At 59.0% G+C, this 18,021-nt stretch overlaps 2 protein-coding genes across 8 annotated transcripts in view; one reads left to right on the forward strand and one right to left on the reverse strand.

The window, feature by feature from the left end:
* Positions 1-11,205, forward strand: CXCR5 (C-X-C motif chemokine receptor 5). 3 transcript variants are annotated; one of them, XM_025894025.2, is made up of 2 exons: positions 1-164; positions 8,448-11,205. In XM_025894025.2, exons 1-2 carry the CDS (start codon positions 160-162, stop codon positions 9,508-9,510), a joined length of 1,068 nt encoding a protein of 355 aa, XP_025749810.1. In that variant the 5' UTR covers positions 1-159; the 3' UTR covers positions 9,511-11,205. The 3 variants fall into 3 exon arrangements, with proteins under 3 accessions (XP_025749810.1, XP_025749808.1, XP_073759937.1); XM_025894023.2 differs by having other exon boundaries at positions 3-164; positions 8,443-11,205; XM_073903836.1 differs by lacking the exon at positions 1-164 and adding an exon at positions 3,627-3,812 and having other exon boundaries at positions 8,443-11,205.
* Positions 11,079-18,021, reverse strand: part of BCL9L (BCL9 like) — a 27,967-nt gene continuing 21,024 nt past the window's right edge. For all 5 annotated transcript variants that reach the window (XM_073903835.1, XM_073903832.1, XM_073903834.1 and 2 more), the window contains 3 exons: positions 15,673-17,950; positions 14,931-15,212; positions 11,079-14,495 (listed from right to left, as the gene is read on the reverse strand). In XM_073903835.1, coding sequence (XP_073759936.1) covers positions 13,402-14,495; positions 14,931-15,212; positions 15,673-17,950 — 3,654 coding nt within the window. In that variant the 3' untranslated portion in view covers positions 11,079-13,401. The remainder of the gene's footprint in view (positions 14,496-14,930; positions 15,213-15,672; positions 17,951-18,021) is intronic.

Genomic DNA, 18,021 nt, shown 5'->3' on the forward strand with positions numbered 1-18,021 from the left:
AGCTCATTTGTTTAAATTTGCAGCTGACGGCTGCCACCTCTCTATAGGCACCAGAGAGCCTTTCAACATCAGTCAGTGACCAGTCTGGTTGACATACGGCTACAAGCATGAACTACCCCCTAACCCTGGACATGGACCTTATGAACTACAACCTGGAAGATGTGGTGAGTAGAGACAGCTGGTCGCCCAGGCCCTCCTTGGAATTCTAGATATTCTGTGCTGAGGGCCCAGGGAAGAGGGGCTAGCTGTGGAGTCCCCTCCCACTGTGGTTCGGCAGGATCGAGGCAGGCCCAGTGGTTCTTGCTTTTTAAGACTGTATTTTCCCATTCCATGGAGGAAGGAGATAAGTAGAGCTGTTGCTTGAAATAGACATTCTTTCGGGGGAATTGGAAATATGGGTTCCGGTCCTGCACCCTCCCTGACTTGCTATGTGACCTGGAACGAGTCACTTTGCCTCTCCATTTTTCAAAAGAAGATCCTCTCCTTATCTCTTCAAGGTGGAATAAGGGCCCAGATGGGAAAATATTTAGGAGGTTTTCTTACTGTTGGGAACCTGGCATTGCTCCAGTATATTTATTCATCTCTTGCTTTACGATTCTATCATTGGGGTACTACATTCTGTGTTGGTTGGAGAAGTTGAAGCTTTGGTTCTGGCCCTCAAATAGCTTACAGTCTACCCAGAAAGGAAAAAAAACCCCACTCACTGGAAGCTCTTAGACAGTAATTATGTGCTGAAGGAATGAAGCGTGAGAGCAGGTGGTCAGTACGGAAGAGGACCACATACTGGGTCAGAGTCCAGGGGCACAGGGATGCCAAGTTGGTGGGAGAACTCTGTGTTAATTCTAGAAATTTTTTAAAGCATGTTGTGACCCCCCTCAAGAAACTGGAATCTCTAGAGATAAGGTATTCTTGGATGAGCTAAGAAAATGGTCCCCAGCATCACACTCTGCCACCCACCCAAGTCCCTCCTGTGAACCAGAGTGGTTCAGTTGACCAGGCTCCCAAAGGATGTGTGTAGGGAACAGCTCAACAGAACCCTGGGGCTCCTGTGTACAGGCAGGAGGAGGCTGTTTATGAGGATCTTTTGGGAACTTTTTTCCTCCTTTCCTCCTTTTTCCCCATGGCCAATGGTACTTCTAAGGAAAGGACTTCTCTTTGAGCTGCACTCTGGGCTGGATCATAAAGGATCCAAATCCTTTCTCCTACACCCACTAGCTCTCCTGACCCTAAACTCACCCTGAGATGTTCCCCAACACCTTCTAGCTCCACCGGCTGGAGTCTCTATTAGAACTCTACCAACCATGTTCTCAGTCTTGCTAGGAAAATTCTGCCTCTCCCTTGTCCAGATCCCAAAGCTTGGAACTCTAAGTAGAACAAGGAGGGGGGAAGAGCTGATTACCCATAGACGGGCCTTTCAGATCCAATCCCCAGATAAAAGCAGAGCCAGAACCATCCGTCTAATCAGACCTGCTGCCTCACCTGTGGGACCTAACGCAAAATGAAAATGCAGGGCCCCTTCTTCAAAAATTATTAAGAATTCCAAGACAGCAACAGCAGAGCACTAAACCAAGCATGGAGCTCTTCTAAGTGTCGGGTCATGTGCCCATGAAGTTGACCCTGAGAGTGATCACAGAGTCTGGGCAATACCCTAGACCAGACTAAAACTCCACCGCCCTGACAAGGCACCACGCGCCCACCTTGACTCCCCATCCTGGCCCCTGACCTCACCTGGTTAGGTTAGTGGGTGTTTTCCTCTGCCCACAGCTTCGAGCTGACCACGAGCCCTGACCCAGTTGGATAACATCATAACCAACACAAGACCTGTCCAGTCCTGGCTTCTGAGAAATCTCAAGAGTTTCCCCTAACTGCATGCCTCACTCTGCTGCGTGACCTACTAGAGACAGGTGGTGGCAGAGGGCAGGGGACAACAGGGCATGTCCCATATATGAAAGAAAACCGACAGCCCAGAGAGAGACCTGGCTACTTGTTGCATGTCACAACGCACATAAGAGGTCTTGGGCCAGGCACGCCAGCATGCCCGACCTCTCGATCAGAGTCTAGTCGGGAGCCCAGGAGTCCTGGGACCATCCAGGCTCTGGAGTTCTTCTTCCACCAGCTCCCCATGCCTCATCTTGTCTCCCTCACTCCCTGTACATGCTCTCTTCCCGGGGCGGTTGCCCCCTCAGGAGCACAGACCCTCTCCTTCCACCCCACCCACTCAGAGCAGGGCCGGGCGCAGTTTTAATAGCCGCCTCGACAGTGTCTCGCGGAACAGAGGCCCTAGGATGGCAGGATAGCAGAACGGGCTTGCACATAAGTAGCTTCTCAATACGTATTTATTGACTTGTGATGTATTTAAAGGTCCTAGCCCACTTCTCTCTGAAGTTAGTCTCGCTTCTATGCTTTTTACTTCCTATCCCATTTTCTGTCCTTGTCCAAACCAAGTATTGGTTCACTTTCCTAGAAGACAGGGTTTTACACTCTAATGTTAGGTTAAGAAGTGAGGGCCCTTGGTCATAGTCAAGTGTTGGTCATCCTGTCTTCCCTTCCACCTCCTGAATTCTAAGATCAACTCTGGCCACTTAAAATGCCCATTTTTGAAAGATGAGCTGCTAATTCCCATGAGTGGAGGATCCAAACAAAAACTCTAGATGGCTAAGCCCAAGGAATAAGGAGCCAGGTCCCTGGGGTGGGCATACCAGGGACCCATCCTGCTAGGAAGGCAGATCTAGGCAGACCTAGAAAAGTCTCTGTCCACAGGAACCTTGATCTGGGAGTGCCGAGCCCCCTCTTGACAGCACTGGGGCCTGGGCTGGGATACCTACAGGGGCTGGGCAGAAACGGCACCTCCAGCCCCACCCTACACACCAGCCTGGAGGGGAAGCTGCTAGAGAGCAGGGCAAATCTGGTCCGGTCCCAGGACCTGGCTCCCCCTAACTCCTCCTCAGTGATGATCCCCCAAAACCATTTCACTGTGATCAGAGCATCACCATCTCATTTCATCAAGAAGGGGTAAGGAAGAGGAACTAAAACCAGGCTGTTTCTGGGCTATGCCTCGGGGGAGGGAAGGACCCCCCCCTCAAATAGGTGAAAAGTCCCAGAGGAATCCCAGGGGAGGAGGCCCCAACTGGGGGGTGACCTGAGGGGTGAGAGATGAGGGAGACACCCAGGGCCAGCCTGGGGAGAGGTCAGTGTTGAGGTGAATCTGGGCTCAGGCATACAGACCACAGTGTCCATCAGGAATTCTTGCCTTCCTTAAGGACACAGATCCCATCCCTCTGGCAGAATGTCATAAAAAGTGGCCATGGGTAAGGTGCTGAGAATCAAGAGACAAGACTGAGTAGTCTTTCAGGAATGACAGGACGAAATATTTCAAGTAGGTTCGCTCCTGAAGGGGGGAGGGGGAGCCAGGGGGTGATGTGACAAGTGGCACGCCGGAGTCTCAGATGGTCTTTTGGGAGTGTGGACCCTCAAAAGGAAGAGTGGAGTTAGGGACACAAGGCCCCCGTTTGCACCCTTAGCCCAGTCTCAATCCTCGAGATGCCTTCCCCCCTCGAGCCCCTGAGGGCTGGAAGGAGAGCCTGCCCAGCTGGCCCCATTCGCAGCTCCTGACTCTCAGTTGGGACTGTCCAGACAGGGACCGGGAAGGAGATGGAGCCTGCGTGTGCTCCCTATGGCCAGAGCAACAACCTGCATCTGTGTGCAGAGGCCTCCTACAGCCAGGATGACTCAGGCCCCTGGAGTCCTGGGGTTCTGCCTGGATGAGCCCCACACTCAGCAGCCCTGCCTTCTCCTGGGGGCTGAGCTGCAAGGTCAGTCTGGGGCATTCTTTGGCTACACCACAGACAAGCTAGGGAAACAAAGCTCCCATGCAGGGGCTGAGCTCGATGACTTGCATGCTGAGAACCCGCTCAGCCCTGGGCAGAGCATGACCGCCAGAGAATCGGAGCATCTGGGAGCTGTGTGCGAGGGACATTTGAGGGCAGGGCCCAGCCTCCCGTCCAGGGCAGGAATCCCTCCCCGCACACCTGAGCTCAGACATTCCTCTCCCTCCCAGCGGCCCCCCAACCCCCTGTTGGAGAGTTCTGCCCCGGGGGAAGGTTCTTTCTCCTTTGATGGAAACACCCCACGCCCCAACCTCTGCCCATTCCTCCCAGTCTGCCCTCTAGGGCTTCCCGGTAAGCCGTCCTGCCCTCTTGCCCACGGCAGCTCTTCTAGTCCTCGAAGAAGGCAGCTCCCTCGGACGCCAATCTTCTTGTGCCTCGACTCCTCTCGCCGGGACCTGAAAACTTCCTCCCAGGGCGGGGATTTCCAGACCCCTCAGCAAACTGGTCACCCTCGTCCAGACCAAACAAACCGGGGTGGTATCAGCTGCCCACCTACAGGTTTCTGTTCACCTAGGGTAAGGTGACAGTAGCCACGTCACCCTGTGACTCATCTGAAGCTGGCGATCAACACATTCTCAGGTCTTTTTCTCAGCAACCGTCGGTAAGCCAGGGCTTCCCTAACTTGTGCCCGGACGGTTGAAATTTTAAACGCCAGTCTCGGTCTCTTCGTTGTTCCCTACCAATTCCGTCTGGTCAGTTTGGGCCTCTAGTTCCGGGCTGTGGAGAACTCTGCATTGTGGAAGTGCTCCCCAGCCATGTCACCCAAGATGGGGTGGAGAGGATCGAAGAGGAGGGGGTCCAGGGCAGACCCCCGAGGAATGCCCCCGTCAGCCCCGTCCCACCTGCTCACACAGAAGCCCGTGTGCTGGTCTTCCCACTGGCCAGTGCGGGGCTGTGAGGCACTGGCCCCCCGCCCCCCGCCCGTCTGCTCTCCTCCTCAGTACCGGGGCCCGGAATGTTCTCCTTCTCCTGCCCTATCCCCAGTGTTCACAGCAATCTTCTGCCTAGATTCCTGGCTCAGCGCTCAGCTGCATCCCACTCCTCGTGTTTGCTTGCCTTCTTTGGGTAGTGAGTCCCTGGCTTCTGCGCACGCGCGTTTCTGCTGGGTACCTGCCTGGGCCGCATGCTGTCGTGACTGTGTCTATACGGGGGCCGTCAGAGCCGGTGTGTGCATGAGGGCCTTGGGCCCCTGCGGCTTTTGATGGCAAAGAATGAGTAAGCACTCGGCCAGATCGTTGGCACTGAGCTCCCTGTGGGTATGAGTCTTGGAGGGGTCCCTTTTGCTCCCCACTCCCCACACTATAGAGGATTCGTGATCCCTCCACTTGCCACCAGACTGGAACTAACGTTGCTTCACTACCTCCCTCCACGGTTTGGGGAGGGGTGGAGGTGACTGACCCCCTAGGTATGGGAAGTGGCTTTGACATGTACCACTGCCAAGCCCCCAAAATGTCTGTTTGACACCTCCTGCTGAGACGCACTCACAGTTCCCAGCACCCCTCAAACCAGCTTCCTCCCGTGTTCCCCTCCCTGCCTGAGCACTTTGCCAAACAAATACGTCTTGGCAAGGAGGGAAAGATCGGTTCCCCTCAACCATCTTCTAAACCTGGGTTCTCAGGAGATGGGGCTTCAAGGGTCCTGGGGGCATATCCCACTGTGCTGACTTTAAATGAGCGATAAACCAATCAGCCTGGATGGTTTAGAGGGTCAGGACTTGAGTGGCTCTCATAAAGGGCCTTCTGGGCCAGATAGGCCGGCTGTACCCAAGCCCTCCACACGGTGGGACAGCCAGACTCCTCCCAGAGGCAGGTGGAGTCCAGCCCCACTGACGGCCCCCGGCCCCCGCATCTCTTCACCCTGGGTCTGAATTGCTTTGCTCCGCATGGAGACTACTCATCTCACTGTTTCCCCATTTACCTCCTGCTGAATTCCAACATGAGTCAAATGGTTGTATTCGATGACAGTATTGGACACAGCTCCCAATATGGTGAGAGAACCCAAGACAGGCTCTAGGCTGTCAAGGGCATCGGGAGGAGGCAGGAACCAAAGAAGGGGGAAAGGAGGGTCTGAGTCTCCGCCGGGGCCCAGAGAGGGACTTGCCTAAGGTGTCAGAATACAAGGGCGTCTGGCGTCTCTGGGAACCTGCCCTCAGAGCCGCTGGGCACACATCGGTTGCATGTCTGTCATGCGTGAAACACATGGCCTTGTCAGGGGGACACAAAGGGCTTGCCTTCAGAAGCTCGCCATCTAGTGAGGAAATGCACATGGCAATGCCCAGGGCCGTAATAAAGACTCGCAGACCCCGCAGACCGTGAGAATCTCCTCCCAAGCTAGGAGGGGGGTGGGGAGGGGGTGCTGAGTGGGACCTTGAAGGAAGCATAGACATTAGCCAGGCAATCACGGGGAGAAAGGAGTGCTCCGCACAAGGCAGAGTTGGAGCAAACATTCCGAGACAGGGGTGCATTGGGGTGTTGGGGGCAGGCAGCCAGTAGAACGACGAACCTGGAGGACGGGGTGCCTAAAGCAATAAAGTAGAAGATGAGGCTTGAAAAGTCAGGGGGCTATGTCGTAGACATTTCAAGCCCCCCATAGGGGAGTGCAGACCTCACCCTGCCAGTCCATGGTTTTCAAATGAAAGCCGAGTTGTTTTTCTTAAACAAGAGCTTAGGTGTGAAACACCACATGAGACAAGAGTGGAGAAGTCTGGTTTGAAGGCAAGGCAAAGAGCCGAGGCCCCAGGAAACCCTGCGAGGAGAGTCCAGGGGATCATGCTGTGTGGAGTGCCCCGCAATCGGGTCTGAAACGGGGCGCTGTGTGTTAACCATCTTTCCCTAAGAGAACATGCAGACAAACCTTTCTTTCTGAGGACTGCATTGTATTCTATTGCGTGAATGCGCTGGGATTGGCTTACTCCAACCTTCTGTTGATTAATTTTTTCGCACAACTTCTTCTTATAATTGGCTTTGCTATTAAATGTGAAATTGGGTGGGTGGGGGGGTAAAGATGAGAGGAAAACCCGTGGTTACAGGTAATGGGGAACCAATGAAGGACTTTACGCAGGACGCTGATGAGATCTGGGACCGTCACAGAAAATCTCTCCTGTGTGTAGGGGATGGACAAAGGTGGAGAAGTTGCTGGAATGGGGCCATGGAGAGACGGTAGTCCTGGGCAGTAGGGTGAAGGAGGGCTGGACTGAGGCCATGGTGGAGGGACGCTAGCGTGGGGGAGGCAGATGACTGGGTCATCGCACAAATGTAACCCCCACCCCCTTCTCCAAGACCCACTTGTCCCTGGGACCAGAAGGAAAGACACAGGCTGGAGAATGAGTCTGCCCACTGAGAGTGAGTGTGTAACCCGCAACTGAGGTCCCTGGGTGGCAGTGCAACCACCCCCTGTTTGTGCAAGCCCCTCGCTCTCCTGGAAGAAGGGCGGCGTGAGACCAGCTAGAGCTTCTGTGCAGAGTATCCTTTCCCATCCTCTCCCTCCCTGGGGCTCATCATTTATACAAGTGCCTTTTGCAACCCACAGAAGTTGGTTATAATTGGTTTTGAAACCATGGGGAGGGGTCTGGGGGAGGGGGGAGGGGGGAGAACGGGGCTGGGAAGTGAGGAGGAGCAGGTGCAGAGGGACAGCTGTGAGTGAAAGGTATGAAAACAGATACCATGTCTTCCTTTGCGGTTAGCTCGGTAAACAACCTGAGCGCCGGTGGCGAGGGGCGGGGCGGGGAGGAGGAGGAGCTTCCGGAGACAAAGTGGGCATGGCACCTTCTCCTGGAAGAGCACCACCCCTTCCTCACTTGCTTCTGAGGCAGAGAAGGAAGCAGAGGAGGGAGGCGGCCGGTGATGGGAAGTAGCAGTGAGGAAACCCCAGATGAAACTGCGTAGTGGTGGAAGGATGGGCTCTGGAGGTGGATCGACGTGGGTTCAAACGCACCGGGCCGTTAGCAAGACACATGGGTGGGATAGGAATATCCCATACCCGAGCTCATTGCACACATTAAACAAACCAGGGGGCTGTTACTACCATTTCGGGGATAATGAAGACATTCAGGAATAGGGAGACACCCCAAGAGGAAGCCGGGAGGCCACCCCAGCAGCTACCCCCTCAGCAGGATCTTGGGCTTTAGTGCCCACTGCTCTGTTCAGAACTGGACCAGATGGCTCCTTGCCCCAACCAGATCCATTCCCCAAATTGAAGCTCTCATTCCGGCCCGGGGACCCACAGCCTTCCATGTTTAGGAGGACACCTAAACACAAAGTAACTTACAGGTGCGCGGCCCTTCAGAGAAGCCTCTCCCCATGTATCTCCTTCCATCTTTGTCAGGGCCCTGCAAGGCATTAGTCCCTCTTACAGACCAAAACTGAAGTTGGAAAAGGCAGAGTGACTGGTTCATGGACACACAAGGGGAGACCGGGATTTGGTCGGTGAGACACGCTGGGAGTGCAGGGGCAAAAGCGGCAGCGGGGGTGGGGGGACAGGGGAGTCGGGGTCCCTGTGTGAGGGCGAGAGACGGGTCCTCAGCCCCCTCTCCCCCGCTGTCTCCCCGCCCTCGCAGTACAGGGAGCTCGGCAACTACAGTGACAGCACCGAGAGCCCCGCGGTGGAAAATCACCTCTGCTCCACGGTCGAGGGGCCCCTCCTGACCTCCTTCAAGGCCGTGTTCATGCCGGTGGCCTACGGCTTCATCTTCCTCCTGGGTATGATGGGCAACATCCTGGTGCTGGTGATCCTGGAGCGGCACCGACACACGCGCAGCTCCACCGAGACCTTCCTGTTCCACTTGGCCGTGGCCGACCTCCTGCTGGTCTTCATCCTGCCTTTCGCCGTGGTCGAGGGCTCTGTGGGCTGGCTCCTGGGCACTTTTCTCTGCAAAACGGTGATCGCTCTGCACAAGATCAACTTCTACTGCAGCAGCCTGCTCCTGGCCTGCATCGCCGTGGACCGCTACCTGGCCATCGTGCACGCCGTCCACGCCTACCGCCACCGCCGCCTCCTCTCCATCCACATCACCTGTGCCACCATCTGGCTGGCGGGCTGTTTCTTCGCCTTGCCGGAGATCCTCTTCGCCAAAGTCAGCCAACCCCACCACAATGACTCGCTGCCACGCTGTACCTTCTCCCAGGAGAACCAGGCCGAAACCAAGGCCTGGTTCACCTCCCGCTTCCTCTACCACGTCGGGGGGTTCCTGCTGCCGATGCTGGTGATGGGCTGGTGCTACGTCGGGGTGGTGCACAGGCTGTGCCAGGCCCAGCGGCGCCCGCAGAGGCAGAAGGCGGTCAGGGTGGCCATCCTGGTGACGAGCGTCTTCTTTCTCTGTTGGTCACCCTACCACATCGTCATCTTCCTGGACACCCTGGCGAGGCTGAAGACCATGGGCTACAGCTGCGAGCTGAACGGCTACCTCTCCGTGGCCATCACCATGAGTGAGTTCCTGGGCCTGGCCCACTGCTGTCTCAATCCCATGCTCTACACTTTCGCAGGCGTGAAGTTCCGGAGCGACCTGACGCGCCTTCTGACTAAGCTGGGCTGTGCCGGCCCTGCGTCCCTTTGCCAGTTATTCCCTACTTGGCGCAAGAGCAGTCTCTCTGAGTCAGAGAACGCCACCTCCCTCACCACCTTCTAGGTCCCAGCCCCCTCTGTTTCTGCTTTCCTTGGGGGATGCGGTGTTGCTGGAACCCCTTCCAGCAGGAGCTGCGATCTTAAGAGCTCGCCTTGGCCGATATCCTCATTCGGGGCAGCTAGAGCCGCGCCCTCTTTCCAGGACATTCCTGCCTGCTCTTCTTCCAGCCCCCGGGGCTAAGCTGCAGTCCAGGCAAGGGAAGCAGCCGGGAGGCAAAGCAAAGGATGCCTGTGCCCATCTGTATCCCCTTCTTTCATCTTCACCGTTGGAAGCTCAAGAAACAACTTTTACTTCTGCCCCTGCCAATTGGGAAAGTCAGTCCCCTCCCATAATGCACTCCGTCATCTTATGGACCACAGGCCTCCACAACTACCCCCCACCTGTCCTCTCACCCCTCCTGCCGAAAGAAGCTAGAGGCTGAGCACCAGGGGAGAGATGGAGGTCAAGGCTGAGGGAAGGCCAGCTGGCAAAAGAATGTGGCCTTAACATCTCGGTCCCTAACAAACGCAGACATCCTGCCAGGCTACCAGCCCTGCATCTTGGTCGAGCAGGAAACTCCGACTGACCCAACCCAGGAAGCTGCTCCTGGCTCTGACCAAAGTGGAACCGGGCCAGCCCCATGTCACCAGGCCCTGGGAGGTCTGCGGACTGAGGGCAGACTCCAGGCACCCTCAGAGACCAGCCAGCGTCCTAGGGAAGAACTAAGGAAAGTTCTTCCAGCAGAGGAAAGCCACTGAAAGGAAAGAGATTCTCCTTCCTCAGCCTCAAGGAGGGACAAGGAGAGACCAAAGCCAGCTGTCTCCTCTGCCCAGGGCGGAGAGGTCCCAGTATGGGCCAGGGGCAGTCGGGTCTAGAGCTCTGGTAGGTCTGAGCACTGATAAGGAAGGAGGCAGACTGTTCCTTCCTGTCCCCCTCTCTGCAAGCCACACAACCAGGAGAAACTTGGGCAGCAGAGGGGTCCCAATCATACAGAGGGAGCACTTCGCCAAGAGTCAGAACAGAGATGTAGACCCCCCAGAGAAGAATGACAGACTGGAAAGGGCCTCTGGGGGTCATCTCATCCAGCCCCTTGCCTGCGGACCAGACCCAGAGCTTGCCACCTCTCTGGGCCTCAGCAAGAGCCACGAGGCATCCCCTCAGGCCAGGCAGGGTGAGAAGCAGGGAAGTCCCTGAGCCCCAGGAAGCCGAGCCCTGCCCCTGAGAGGCTACTACTCAGATGGAACCAGAGGAAGCCGCTCCGTGCCTGCCTGCCTGCCCACCTTCCCCAGGGAGGGCTCTCCTGCCCCGGTCCGCAGCCCCTGCTCTGGCTAGGGTGGGAGGTCCGGGACCCCTGCCCTTGCTGAGGGTACATCTGGGGGGCCCAGTCCCCCTCAAGGGCAGCCAGCCAAGCCCCCTAGACGGCCGCCATGGTGGAAATCAGAGCTGTGACCTGGGCGGAGGAGGGGGAGACCAGTCTCTTCACCGTGGAACACTGGGAAGGCCCCGGGGTCCCCCTTTTTCCTCCCAGCATCCAACAGTAAGCTGGGCAGCGGAGCAGCCAGACACAGAAGCAAAAAAGGCAAGAGGCTGGATTTTTAATTTTCTCTTTTTAATAAAAAGGCACCTATAAAACAGGTCAATACAGTACAGGCAGCACAGAGACCCCCGGAACAAGCCTAAAAATTGTTTCAAAATAAAAACCAAGAAGATGTCTTCACATATTGTATTTATATATTTATATTTATATATATATATTTATATAATGGTACAAAATGGCTGGGGGTATGGCCATGGATGGAGGGACGTAGGCTGGCCTGTGGAGTTCACCTTGGAAAGCTAGTCTGGTGGCGGAGATGGGGCAAGAGAAGAACAGGGAGGACACTGGGCCCTTTGCGGTCTGACCCCTCTCTCCTCTGGGCAGGAAACACTTAAGAGTCAGTTTGGGGAGTCTTGGGTCAGAGGTGGGAGGGCTCATGGGCCCAGGGCCCAGGTTGAGGCAGGGTGGGCAAAGCGCCTGGCAGGATGGAAGGCAGGTGGCCCCCAAACACAGGTGTCGGGGCCCTGGCCCCGGGGGCCCCAGGGAGGTGCTGGGGGAGGCAGGAGCCTGCAGCCAGCCAGCCCCAGAGGAAGCGCTTGACCTGGCTGACGGTGGACTGAGGACAGCACCAGACTGGGAAAAGTGGGGCAAATTCCCTTTGTATCACAGCTGCCAATGTAAGGCCAGACCCTGCAGATCAGGAAGGCTGGGGACGGGGCCATGGCAGAAAACACCTTGTCTAGAAATGGCCCTTGGCCCTGGAGGCAGGGCACAGAGGCCAGGGAACTGCCCTGCCACCCCACGAGGCAGGAAAGGAAGTAAGAAAAGGAGAAGTGTTTTACTCCTGGGGCCAAGGCGGGGCAAAACACTGAGTCTGTATGGCTTCAGCTCTGACCAGAGGCAGGTGGGGAGTTCTGGGAAAGAGCAGGGCAAGCAAGGGGGTTGGCAGTGGCTGCACCCGGGCCTGGGCAGGCACAGAGCCCTGAGCCCCGGGCAGAGGGACCTTGCCAGTGAGTGGGCAGGTAGGATGCTCCCTGCTTCTCCATCACTTTCTCTAATCCATCCTCAAAGGGTGGAGGCCAGAGAGAGACAGATCTACTCAGCCAACCCCTTTTCTTTCCGCCTTTGGTGAGAAGTGGGTGGCAGTGCCTGGGAAAGTCAGGGCCTGGGGGTTCCCTGGACCATCTGGGCCGCGGTGCGGTGCCTCCCTGGCTCCGCTCAAGGGGCCACACAGCCTCCACCTCTTCCTCCTTTCCCTCATCCCACACTGGGGACGAAGGACTTCAAGTTCTGGCTAAGGTGTAGCAGCAGGGGACACCAGACATCCATAGCCGGGAAGCCAGGGCCCCGGGTCACCTGCGTGGGGCAAGCATGCATGCCTGAGCACACATTCTCCTGCATTCATTCAGCAGCAGACAGGCTGCTGCTCTGGGGAGTCTGTGGGGGGGGGGTCTCAGCCCGGAAGGGGCTCCCCAGGTGGAAGCCTGGGTGGTCTGACCTCAGTCTAGGTGTGGGGTTTCTGTCGTTTCCCCATTTGGGGGAAGGGACCGGAATGGTGTCCTTATGGACCCAGAGGCACGGCAAACAGTGGGTGCGTGTGTCGGACTGCGTGGTCCTGAGTCCAGAGGAATGGAAAGGGGCAATAATTTGAAGAACGGGCGGGGAGGGAAAGGTTTCTTTTAACCTTTTTTTCTTTTTTGTGACTTCTATCAAAGCACAGAGATACAGCACACACACACCGGCACAAAAGCGCAGTACTCTATTTACAGCTGCGGTTGGCACCTGACCCCCCCCCCCCCCCGCCCCGCCGGCCGCCTGCAGGGAGGGGGTGGAGTGGGAGAGGGGGTCAGCCACATCAGGGAATGAGGCAGGAAAAGACAGAAGGAAAAACGGGCGGGAGCAGAGAAACCAAGAGGAGAGTGAAGCTCCAGCAACACACAGGGCCGAGGGGAGAGCCGCAGAAAGGAAAGGGGCAGCGAGCAGAGGCCTCTCCTCTCCGCCCGCTCCCCCCCCCCCCCCGGGATTCTCCCCACGTTCTGTTCTGTAACAGGACTCTGAAAGCGTAGCTGAAGAGGGGGAGGGGTGCCGAGAACCAGGGAAGAGAGGAGCTCCATGGGACTGGGGAGGGGTCGGGGAGGGGCAGTCCCAGTGGCCGAAATGGAACCCCAATCCCAAACCCCCCACCCCTCTCTGCCACTTCCCCCCCTAAGCTGCCAGCACACCTGGTTTCCATAAATGCCACTCCCCACACAAGTCCCTCCCACCCCCTCCACCCCACCCCCAGACCCAGGCCATCCCAACACTGGAGGGGAAGAAACTTCTTTAAGGTTAACATATTTGCAGTATCGCCCCAGCTGCAGCCCCCCCCCAAGGGACTGCTAGAAGGGCAGGTTGGCCATGCTGCCCGGCGCTGGGAGGTAGCCCATCTGGCTGTCCAGAGACACGCTGCGCTGCCGCAGCGGGTGGGACACCATGAGGTTCTGCTGGGGCGGGGGGCCCATGAGGGAGCCCTGTGGGGACAGCATGTGGGGGGGCTGGCTGTAGACCTCACCCCCCACACCCCGTTGCTTCATCAGCATGAAATTCTGCTGGGTCATGAGGCCTTGTGGCGGGGACATGACTCCCTGGTGCAGGCCGTGGGGCACCATGCCCTGCTGTGGGGGCACACCTGTCCTGCCCAACAAGGACATCTGTCCGGGGTGGCACATGGACATGTTGAGACCCCGCTGGACGCCCTGCTGGCCCGGGAGGTTGGGGGGCCGTGAGGGGGTCTGCTCCGCCATCATATTCTGCAGGTTCATGAGATGCAGATTGGGGGGCTGGGCCTTGGGGGGCTGGTTCTCGCTCTTGGGGAAGTATTGGAGGGTGCTGCTTGGCTTCTCAGAGGGGATGATCCTCGATAAGTCGAACTCAGGGATCCCCGTCGGGGTGGGCCGGATCACCTCGCTCAGCTCGGGGTCGTTCAGCACTGATGCCACCCCAGGGAGCACGCCCGGGGGGTAGGCGTCGCCCATGCGCCCAGCCATGCCTTTGCCCATCAGGTGCTGCTGAGGGGGTATGGGGCCCGGCGGCTGGCTAGGCAGGTCCTCTGGGGGCAGGGGCATGCCCGAAGGGTAGTGCTGCTGCAGGCCAGGCCCCCCGCCCCCACCCCCGCTGGGGGCCATGGCACCATGGGGCTGCTGGAGCCGAGGGGGGAAGGGCATCATCTGGGAGGAGCCGGGCACAGGGCCACAGGGGGCATTCAGGGAGTCTGGGCCCCCTGGAGGCAGCATCATGGAGTTTTGAGGGGGCCCTCCTGTCCCCTGCGCATTGGGGTGCAGTGGAATGTTAGACCCCAGAGGGGTAGGGGAGGGCAACATAGTAGGTGGGGGTTCATGGGACAGGGGCTGCTGGCCTGGCAGGTTCATGCCCATGGGGCTCTGGGCAGCAGCTGAGTTCAGGTGCATCTGGTTGGGCTGGTTATTGCTGATCCCTGTGGGGAGAGAGAAAAGGGGGTGAGGAGCTGTGTGCACCCAGCTGGGGGAGGCTGCAGGACTCAGTTCTTCCCCACTCCCCAGCCAGGCTCATGCCAGGAGGGGTGAGGGCCTCCACCATGGGCCTGTGCTAGCCGCAGGGGCATGGACTTCTGGCATTCAGGTTAGAAGCCAAGAGACCCGAGTTCTGGCCCAGTTTGCCATAGGCACATCACTCACTGGATGTCGGAAAGGCCACTCGGGTGCCCTGGGCTTGGTTTCGCTACATGAGAAGTGGGAACCTGACCCAGGACATCACACCCCCACTCCCAGGGCCCGCTGGGAGCACATGAGAGCCAGCGTAACCACAGGGGTGACTGCTGACTGTGGCAACTCTTCTCATGCCCGGTGCCCACACCAGCTCTTCTCCCTGCGGCCCCCTTCCTGCCTCGCACCTGGCCCAGAGCCCTGCGACGGTGGTGGAGGGGGGAGCAGGGGCCGGTCGGGCAGCAGCTCGTCGTCAGAGGTGGCGATGGTCTTGATGGCGTTGTGGTAGAGCGGCGTGGAGCTGGGCATGGCGTACTTAGACATCTGGGACATCATCAGTGACAGGGGGTTCTGGGAAGGCGTGGGGTCTGGGGAGGAAGTGAATGGCAGGCTGGGGTTCATGAGGCCGCTGGGAGGGTTGGTGGGAGGTGCTGAGGAGCTGGTCCGGGGGCCGCTAGGCGGGAGGGCACCTACAGAAGCGGGGAGACAGAAAGAGCGGGGGGTGACTGGGGAAGGGAAGACGAGTTTGGCTGCTCAAATGGTGGGTTAGGAAAAGGCCAGCTCCCAAATCTCCTGACTCCTCCAGGCACACCTCTACTCCACTGTTCTGCTCAACCCATTATCACTATCGCCCACCCGTCTTTGAGCAGTTCCCGTAGCCTCGGGGTCCCCAGACAGTGGAGAGAGCCCAAGGGTGAACCCCTCCAAATGCCTGGGAGAGCCCCACGGCACTCCCTATGGGAGCTCACGCTCAACTGCTGACATGTGCCCCTCAAGCAGAGCCATCCACCTCTGCACCCGGTACGGATGCCTTCACGCGCTCGCCCGACCCGGCAAGAACACCCCTCCCCACCCCCCACCCCCCGAGATTCCCAGTGCCAGAGTCTAGTCTCCACCCCACCCCCCACCGGCCTGGCCCAGCTGACTCACCCTGTTCCATGCTGCCCAGGGTGGTGGAAGAGTTCATGTTGAGAGGTGGCTGCTTGTTCTGGGGGACCCCAGGGCTGGGCATGGCGGTCTTGGGTGAGGCAACCCAGCCAGGAGAAGGCACCGCCACGGAAGGAGACTTGAGCCTGCTGGGCGAGCCAGTGGGCGAACGGACACTGAGGGAGGAGCTGAGGACCTGCGGCGACTTGAGAGGTCCTGGAGGATTGGCCGAAGGCAAGGGAACCATCTGTGAGGGAGTCTGGGGTGACTTGAGGTTGGCGGAGGGTGAGGTGACCAGGGGCGAGTGCACCTGGCTAAGGGTGGGCGACTTCAGGTGCCCCATGCCCGGCGAGCCCATCTGATTAATACTGATGGTGAGGTCTGAAGGCCGTCTGCCCAGCCCCCGGTTGGAGGACCCGGGAGGATTAGACGCAGGGGGCAGGGGCATGTGGCTGAGCCGGGTGGTGCCCACATTGCCCATGGGCATTGAGCTCTGGTCGGGACTGAACATGTCTTGAGTATTGCCCATGTCCTGGGGCATGGCTTGGTAGGGCCCCTGGCCCCCAGAGAATCCCTGCTGGCCCTGGCTGGGGAACTGTGAGGGCAGGAGCATCTTCTGTGGGCCACCCATCATGCCACTGCTGTTCTGGGCCCGCACCCGGGCCATCTCTTCAGGACTGAGGCCCTGCGGCCCCATAATGTCCCCTGGGCCCCGCATCTTTTGTGACATCAGCATCTGCTGCTGTGGGGTCATCTGGACGTTCAAGTTCATGTTCATGTTCATGTTCACATTCATGTTCATGTTGAGGTTGCCTGGCCCCATGGGAGGCTCCACCTCTCTTAGCCCAGACTGCCCCATGGGGGGACTCAGGAGGCCCCGGCCTCCACCAAACTCCATGCCCATGGGAGTGCCCGCCAGGCCCTCGCCACCAGCCATCTGCCCAGGAAATATGGCCGGATCCATCTGCCGGTGTGCCTGCATCATCCGCTCCATCTCCATGCCCTGCCCCATGGCACTGCCTGCCATGCCCAGGGGGCGCTGCATGCCCATAGACCGCTTCTCCAGCAGCTGGTGCCGCAGCAGCTCCTCCCGGACCCGAGGGGTCATGAATCGTTCTGCTTCACCCTGCCCGCCCGGGTAGGGCACGGCGTTCTGGGCAAAATTGTTGGGCCCCCCCATGGGGGGTAAGTCTTCGGTCCAGCCCATACCCGGCCTCACCGGCCTCTGCATGGCATTCATGGGCACCTCCATGGCCATACCCTGCATGCCTCCAAACCCAGGCACCCGTTGCATCTGGTTGCCTGGGAAACGGGGGCCGGGAAAAGGAGGTCCGCCCCGGAGCTGCATGGGATCTTGGACATCCATGGGTCCCCGCAGCTGTGCACCCATGCCAGGGGGCCACTGATCCCCAGGCTTGCTGTGGTAGGGAGGCGGGGGCCCCCTCACCATCATGCCCCCCATGCCCATCATGTCCTGCAGAGGGCGGCCCCCGTGCAGCCCGATCTGCTCCTCTTTCCGCCGCTTCTCCTCATAGTACTCTTCCTGCAGCTTGCGCCAGGCCACCTGCTCCGGCGTCAGGCTGTCCTGGCCCAGCCTCTGCATCATCATGTTCATCTGCTGCCCCATGTCCCCGCCTGGGGGGTGCCCAGGCACTTCGTGCTCCAGCGGGGGCCCCCCCAGGCTCTGCGTCTGTGAAATCATAGACTGCAAGGGCTCCTCATACTTTTTCAGCCCACTGGGAGGGGCCGTGGGGGCCTGCTGGGGAGCAGGAGGGGCTTGTGCTGGTGGTCCCCCCTCGCCGGCTCCTCCCGGGGGTCCCTTGAGGAAGGGCTCGGTCTCCCCGCTGCGGAGCAGTAGCCGCTCAATGTCTCGAAGTGTCTGGAGGGAACGCTCCCGGTGCTCCAGCTGCTCCTTGGACAGGCCCTCAGAGCCCACCAGGCTCCGCTGCCCGTTTCCTGGGGGGGCGGCGTCCCCGAGCAGGGCAGGGCCGGGGGCACTGCTGGGGTCTCCTCCAGGAGGCAGCGGGTTGGAGGTGGTGGCGGCGGTCGGGGTGTTAGGGTGGGTGCCCCCGGTGCCACCGCCTGTGCTGGCCGCTCCCACCGAGTTGGGGGTCAGATCCTGACTGGCGTCCTCGGGGGGACCCTCAGACGGCAGTGCGGGCGGAGCGCTGCCGGGGGCCGGGGGCGGCGGCGGTGGCAGTGGAGGTGGCTGGGACTGCGGGGTGCCTGCTGACGGCGTGCTCAAGGGTAGTGGCTCTGGGGTAGGTGGCACTTTCGGGGCCTGCGGGGGGACAGAGGCAGAGCGTGAGACAGGGAAGGGGAGGCACCAGCCAAGCAATCCTACCGTCCTCG

This window comes from Callorhinus ursinus, unplaced genomic scaffold (assembly GCF_003265705.2).
Source record: "Callorhinus ursinus isolate GAN/ISIS: 27379988/994484 unplaced genomic scaffold, GSC_fseal_2.0 scaffold19, whole genome shotgun sequence".
In the NCBI taxonomy this organism is placed as follows: domain Eukaryota; kingdom Metazoa; phylum Chordata; class Mammalia; order Carnivora; family Otariidae; genus Callorhinus; species Callorhinus ursinus.

Bases quoted from the DNA above. Each gene is read 5' to 3' on its own strand.
- CXCR5 (XM_025894023.2), top strand. From the start codon at position 108: ATGAACTACCCCCTAACCCTGGACATGGACCTTATGAACTACAACCTG. The intron at 165-8,442 runs GTGAGTAGAGAC...CCGCCCTCGCAG, and splicing joins ACTACAACCTGGAAGATGTG to TACAGGGAGCTCGGCAACTA.